Genomic DNA, 7755 nt, shown 5'->3' on the forward strand with positions numbered 1-7755 from the left:
GAACCTTATTCCCTTCCATTCAGTGATAATTTTTTTTTTTTTTTTTTTTCACTTTATTCTGAAGATCTCCAGACAGTTATCTTCATTAAGGGTGACTTAGAACTGAAGGGGTTGGATATTGGCTTAATTAACATTACATCAATAGCTGCATCCAAAGTTGAATAAAATCATCATATGGCAGCAAAAATAAAATAAAAAGGACCTCACTGGATTCATGGGATTAATGTAGCCTAAATATACCATGCAGTAAGCCACATATAACCCTTTGAATACTAGGATTTCTGTAAACTGAACAGAATCATTAGATATTTGCCTAAATAAATTTCCTGGTTTACTAGTAGCAGAAAAAATTATACTTTAGATTATTTTGTAGCCTCTGGCTCATAAATGTCTCTTATGTCAACAAAATCTTCTGGTGTTAGTTTGAACAAGATGCCCAACTGCAGGAAATCACCTGGATAGAGTTAACCTTAGCCATTTTTCCATACCCCTTCACCTGTAATGTGCAGCTGTAAGAGATTGTTGTGAAGCTTTTAATTACCTGGAAGTTTCTTACATGAACAGAAACTTCTTGATCTTAGCCTGAATGAAATGGCTAAATGCATGAGCAACAGTGGAACAGTTAACCCAGTCTGTTCACTGATCTGTTTTATCCTACCCCTTCAGCTATGACTTGCTGCTGCGATGCTGGGCAGCTGAGCCCATGGAGCGGCCATCCTTCAGACAAGCTGCTGAGTACCTTGGAACCCTCATGTTGCCAGACCTGCGAGGGGTGAGGAAGGAGAGAGAGAGAGAGAGAGAGAGAGAGAGAGTTACCAGTAATTAGTTAGTTGATTTTCTAGTTAGTTTTTAGTTACAGTAGTTAGGTATTTGATTATGGTAGTTAGTTGTGACTTAGTACAGTAAAGATCAGTTTGATATAACCCAGCACTGTATGTAATCAGAACAGTACAGTTCTGCTAATTATAGGTTGGTAAGAGGAGTACAAGTTCTCATATCCATTTTAATATGCCCCAGCTGTACACAAGTAGAAAGAGTAAAGTTCTGTTAATCCCAGGTTGTTAAGAGGTATGTACAGTAATTGTTGCCACCAAAGCCTCACTTGATGAAAAGCTTTCCCCACAGGAGTACATGACAATGAATGATCCATACATGAGGATGAATGAGGAGCGGTTCCAAACACAGACTGACTACCTTAACATGATGTCTTCACCTGACTTCCACAACCTAACGAGGGGCGAGGAAGAGGTGGTGGTTGATGGAGTTGGTGGCCATACCTACATCAACATCCAGGTTTGATGTTTTGTAATTTTCAGAGTGACTTGGTTGTAACTTACTTTCTATTCTGTACAGTATATATTCATAAATAGCATTGTGTTAATTTTATATTTATTTTTTGTAAATGGTGTGAGTTTTTGATTGGACTGTTTGAATTTACAGTTGAATAAAACAAAAAGGATGTCCTTGGCTGATGGGTTAAAGTAATCTGAGAGAGGTTAAGATTGAGATGTATTAGGTGTTGAAAGTTGCCACTTACTCTTACCCCCACCAATAGGTGGGAAAAAAGGTCATGATGATCATGATGATGATGGTGATGAATTTAACAGAGCAAGATATGTGTAATCCAAATTTTCAGAATTTATCAAGAATGCTCTCAGTTGGTGACACAGTATCCAACAGTTGGACTATTAAAACTGAGAATGCAAAGGGAAAGGCAAGGCACTAATTTCATTGGCCATTTATTGAATATTTCTGAGCATTAGATTATGATTAATCTGCATCCCACATTACAGAATGCATTCAGCAGCAAGGAAGAGAAGAGTTATTTATGGAATATTTGTGAGCATGACATACAATTAGTCTACATACCACATTACAGAGTGCTTTCTGCAGCAAGGAAGGAATCCTGGCTATTTATAGTCAGAAATTAGGGGCTTGGCATCTTCTTGGTGATTTTATTTTTAACACCTTCAGCCTACTGATACCTTTTTGTATTTTGATCTACCTATTTTAAAGCAGTTTTTATCAAGTTATTAACAATTTTTGATACTGGGGTAATTAATGAAGGGTATAGCTACTGTGTTCTTATCAGAAAGTCTCCCCTGAGTTTAAGAAAATCATTTAGAAGTAGCTAGAACAATAGAAAAAATACATCTTCTTAGTGAAGGGGTTAAAAATACAAACCTTACTTCACTGATCTCCACAGCCCAGTAGTGATGAATCAGACAAAAACAGGCACTACTTAAGAATGAATTCCCCCACCCCATCCACCAACTGCCAGCCGAGCCCACACTACCTGCCCATGTCCCCAACATCACCTAGCCAGACCCCAACCTCAACACCAGGACCACAATCCACACCCAGCCCAATGGCCAACGTCTTTAGTCCTCGCCCTGGTGATTCAAATAGGTCAGTTCTGAGAGTTTTCATTTGTCTTGGGGTACTATACATGTAAACTTTTCATGTTGAAGGAGGGTAACATTTTCAGTACAGTACATCCCCACAGTACGTGAGTTCCGAGTACGCAATCCCCCTTGTACGCGAGGACCTTTTTTTTTTTTTTTTTAAATGTATTTTTTATTAGTACATGAATTGAACTCCTTGTATAAGCAAGACGGGCAGCAAAGAGTGGCCCAAATCCAGGGTTACCCTGAGTACGCGACATTGCCCTCCCAAGAAGCGATAACGGGTAAAAGTGAGCAGCCATATTCTTGTTGGTTTAGTTAAGCCATACCCTTGTTGATTTACCTGGTAAAGCCATAATCTTGTTTGTTTACTTTATCTTAGGTAATATGTCTTAGATAGTTTCCCTGTATAGTACAATACTTAGGTCTGAAAGGCATCTCAAGGGTTGCCCACGAAGGGGGGTGCCGCCCATATGTAATTTTTCCCATAAGTTTCTGTATTTACAGTACGCGAATTCCTAGTATGCAACATCCTCTGCCGCCCATATAGGCGCGTACTAGGGGGATGTACTGTATAAGGTTCAGTTTGTTTACAGTTCTTGTCATCTTGTTCTCTAGCAAATATAACCTCATATATATTTCTTAGAAGAAAGTACCGTACCCTGCATGCAGAATAGGTCCACACAACATAACACACATAATGAATCACTGCACAGCACATGCCACACCAGGATGCAGACACATAAATGGTGTAGGGAGCCTTTGGGACAACCTGATAGGGGCAGTTGTGTACCTATGGTCATCAGGTTTGCTTGACAAAACAGACTGGAGTTAAGCAACAACAACAGTAATAATAATATTGTAATAATGACAGCAGCAGCAACAATAACAACAACAAAGTAGATGTATGGTAGTTGTCTGTTTGAAATGTAGATAAACCCCCACATACTTGACTGCATAAGCTTCATTATCATTTTAGAGCTGATTTTCTGGTTCCTCCAGTTTCCAGTAATATTTGTGTGTAAAAAGTTATGGTATTTTAGATCAAATCCATTACAAAATGAGCACTTACTGTACTTTAACTGTCCACAGGTTCACATTTGTTCCTGGCACAGAGAATAACCCGAAACTTCCAGAGGTAACAGAAGAGGAGGATGAGAGCTGTACAACCCCTGCTTCTGAGAAGTCCATCTTAATCATTGATGATAAGCAGGAGGACGGAAAAGTAGATCTAGGTAGGAGTAATGGGGAGGTGGCCTACACGAATCTCCCCAAGACTGACCCCAACTATATTAACATGTGATATAATAATAATCAAATACTGTACAATAATGAACCTTCACTTGTAACCAAAACTGTGTGATACACAAGTGGCTTTGAGTGCTGTGAGTAGTTCAGGTGCTCAGACACTACAGTGTATACTGTATAGCATGTACAAAGTGAAAATTACAACTTTTCCATTGGAACCAAAGTTTGTATGTAGAAATCCTGTATTTTATCAGTGACTGTGAATAGAAATCCTGTATTTTACCAGTGACTATGAACTGAAATGGTGTAGTTTACAGCATGCCATCTGTAAGCTTTTATGCATATCATTTGTTAAGCAGCACATTTTACATTCCAAATGTGTAAGTGTCTTTTTGTGGTTTGATTGATTATGAGTGTAGGTATTGGCATTTCTTGAACATTTGTGGTGCTTCCCAGAGTAACAGATCAAGGAAGAAAATGAAAATATCATCAAGCCAAGTTACTTCTCAACAAATGAAGCAACTTTGTCTCATAAAATGAAGTGATGTTGCTGTTGTGCAAACATCTATAAACATTTTCTTTTTGAGATTTGTGGCAGATGATTTCATTAGTGGCTTAAAAATGGTGCTAATTATGCATGTTTAAAATGGAAAAAGAAGTGCTCTGCTATACTGTGTTACTGTATTGGTGCTTTATGAGTGTATTAATTTGACAACAGTGTTATTATGACCGGGCTTGTGGATGTGAACCCGGTGGACTTAAGGTGATACATATTTTCTGTTATGGATACAGAAAATATATGAAACTGTACCTGAAAATATAGTTTTTAAAGTGTATTGTTTAACTGATTTCAGAGTGAAAATTACATGCTTCATATCTTGGAGTGACCAGGTGGTGCAGTAAAGCATTTAAAAATGTAATGGAAATGCACTGGATTCTCGTTAGAAAATTAGAATTGGTTTATTTGTTTCTCTAGTGCTGAAAGCTGTCTTATGTCATACTGGTATGATGTCACAAGTTTTATGTTGTTGCCGAGTGTTTAGTCATTGTTAAGTGTGTGAACAGCACACTTTTTACAATTGTTTTAACAGATCATATTGAATTTTGTAATTTTATTATATATATATATATATATATATATATATGTGCTATGCTGATATCCACAAGGAAAATGAAACACGAAATATCCCGAGTGGTTTTGTGTCTTTTCATTTTCAGGGAGGCTAAGTGAAAGTATATATATATATATATATATATATATATATATATACTGTGTATACTGTCAAGTCACCTATGGCACAGACTTCTGTGCCACAGTTTTCTATGGCACAGCAAGGTGCCAGACCCCCAAAAAACTAACCACGCTCATGAACTACCTATGGCGCGGGGAAATGCCCCTGGTGGCACGCTCCCGTTTGTAAACAAAGAAGATGGCGACCACTTGAGCTCCATACTACAAGTGCTCCAACTGTGGACTTTTTTCTCACTTATGAGGAGGTTAAACCTCAGCAAATTCATCGTGTTAAGTTATGAAACATTAAAGATTCATTGGGTATTGTGACTAGTTTGTAGATTTGTTCATAATACCGCTATGAATGGGTTAGTGATGAAGCACTTATCTCTTAGCTAAGACGAAGTATAATGCCTCCCATCATCATCATCATCATCACGTATATAAGAATGATTATTAATGTGTTAAATGTGAGTTTTGTTGACACTTGAACATACAGACTTTATCAAATAAACTTCTTCAATCAGTGCTTGACCAGGCAGCCTCCACCATCTTTAATGTTATGGTCAGTCAGCTGATCTGTGTTTACTTGGTCTAGCTTTTTTTCATTCGATCTGCAGTGCTTGGTATTGCCCAAGTAGACACAAGGCTGATCACCCTCCCGTTTTTTGTGCCTATTGTTGTGTGTAATACTTGCAGTGACTGACTGCTTGATTGTGTGATTGTGTAAAGTGGGGAAAAATGGGGAAAAGTAGGGTGAAAAGAGGGACTTTGGGTGAACGTCCAGGACCAAATTCCATATTTCCCATAGGTTTAGTTATTTGTATGGCATGGTTTTCTGTAGCATGGGCTCAGTCCAGAACCAATTAGCCACGTGTTAGGTGACTTGACTGTAAGTATATGTGCAATGCTGATATCCACGAGGAAAACGAAACACGAAATATCCCAAGCAGTTTTGTGTACCCTGTATTTTCATCTTCAGTGAGAGCAAAGTGAAAGTATATAAAGTATATATATATATATATATAGATAGATAGATATATCTATCTATCTATCTATCTATATCTATCTATCTATCTATCTATCTATCTATCTATATATATATATCTGTATCTATATATATATATCTATATCTATCTATATCTATATCTATATCTATCTATCTATATCTATATCTGTCTGTCTATCTATATCTATATCTATCTATATATTGTAGTAGAGAGCGCTTACCATCCACTTACTCGATGTAATGCTACTCTCAGGTGCTTGCCCTTTACTTTCATCCTTCTTTCCATTCTCCCTCTTCTGTCTTTCTTTCCTTCATTCTTTCCTCTTTCTTCTGTCTACGGGTGACTCGACACTGAGTGGCAAGCCAAATGGTTTCCTGTACACCAGGAAATCAATTACTACACTGGGTGGTAACCCTATAACCAAACTGTGGTGCTTGGTGGTTTAGTGGGTAATTAAGGTGCTCCAATCAGTTTGGGCCTTTGTAGGTTTATATCCAAGGGGTGGTTAGGGTTTAGTGCTCACTTAATGTCACTCAGGGATGAGTGAGGCTGGTCATCCTCATCTTAAATGTCAGGACCAACTTACCTAGCCCCGGGCTCCTAAGATCCTCGTGGGGCAACTTAGGATTGGATGATGGATGGATAGTTTTATATATATATATATATATATATATATATATATATATATATATATATATATATATATATATATATATATATATATACTGTATATATATATATATATATATATATATATATATACACAGTATATATATATAGTAGTACAGTACTGTATGTGTGAGCATGTAAACAGAGTATCACAAGTTTTGTCCCTGTGTTCTCTGCTGAGTATTATATGCTTTTATTTTGTGAAAAGTTTATCAAACTGACTTCATTTCACCTAAGAATGGGATGGAGTAGGATCCAGAAACAAGGAAAGAAACGTATGACAGCAGAAGAACTATGAGAAACATGCATGGTGAGATGGGCCATGTAATCATTTACACTTCATTAAAGCTTCTGGAATCCTGGCTCTATCTCACAGGTTCAACCATCTACACATATTTTTCTTTGTATTTTTCTTAATGGATATACTTCATGTACAGTATGCCAGCTACATAGTCAGTTTATCAACTATCAAGTTTAAAAAAGGGATGCCAGACCCTTGGCATGCATTCATTCATACCTAATTCATACAACCAACTCATTTTTTGTCAATTCCCTAGCTTCATCAGTTTCTGTAGCTTTCTTTCTCACACTCATTTACCATATTCTTCATCCATCTTGGCTTACTGTGTGTTTTCCTACCTTGTCACTCACATAGGTTTGTAGATATTTCCTTAATAAGGGTAACTGGTGGTAGTTCAGGAATATATTGTTCCCAGCAATGACTTGCATACAACCCTGTACAGAGGTGTTGGTAACTCATTATCCAGACTGGCAAAAATGTACAAAAAATTTGCATTCTTTAATCCAAGCCAAATGCATACCAAAGAATTCATACGGTACCCATAATTTTGTCTTCCCTCCTCATCCATAGATAGTAGACAACTCACAAGTCACAATGATAGCATTTACCTCAGATATTAACTGCTTGGTGACTAGGGACATATTTGTGACTTTATGTTTTAACAATCACATTAAAAATTCGGAGTAAGATGAGAGACATAAAAAATAAATTAAGAATTAATAATGAAATTGTATCATATCACTGAATTTTATAATAGCTCGAACATACTTGTATGTGTCAGACTGGGTCACCTAATGGTATACAATAATGTATAATATTCTTGACTGTGCTACTGACAAGTTATTATTGCTGTGTATGTATGTATGTATGAATGTCCTGTATGATTTGTAT

The 7755-nt window shown here is 37.0% G+C and overlaps 1 protein-coding gene across 1 annotated transcript in view; it reads left to right on the forward strand.

Annotated features, from left to right (window-relative positions):
- LOC145410619 (vascular endothelial growth factor receptor 2-like) overlaps positions 1–4048 on the forward strand; it is a 105369-nt gene extending 101321 nt beyond the window's left edge. Inside the window, exons 27-30 of the mRNA XM_080280732.1 lie at positions 667–772; positions 1126–1293; positions 2207–2409; positions 3498–4048. Of these exons, the coding sequence (XP_080136858.1) occupies positions 667–772; positions 1126–1293; positions 2207–2409; positions 3498–3708 (688 nt within the window). The 3' untranslated portion in view covers positions 3709–4048. The remainder of the gene's footprint in view (positions 1–666; positions 773–1125; positions 1294–2206; positions 2410–3497) is intronic.
- Positions 4049–7755: the final 3707 nt, after the last annotated feature.

The sequence above is a fragment of the Coenobita brevimanus genome, chromosome 86 (assembly GCF_032717465.1).
Source record: "Coenobita brevimanus isolate Jiangsu-jjx chromosome 86, ASM3271746v2, whole genome shotgun sequence".
Classification (NCBI taxonomy): Eukaryota; Metazoa; Arthropoda; class Malacostraca; order Decapoda; family Coenobitidae; genus Coenobita; species Coenobita brevimanus.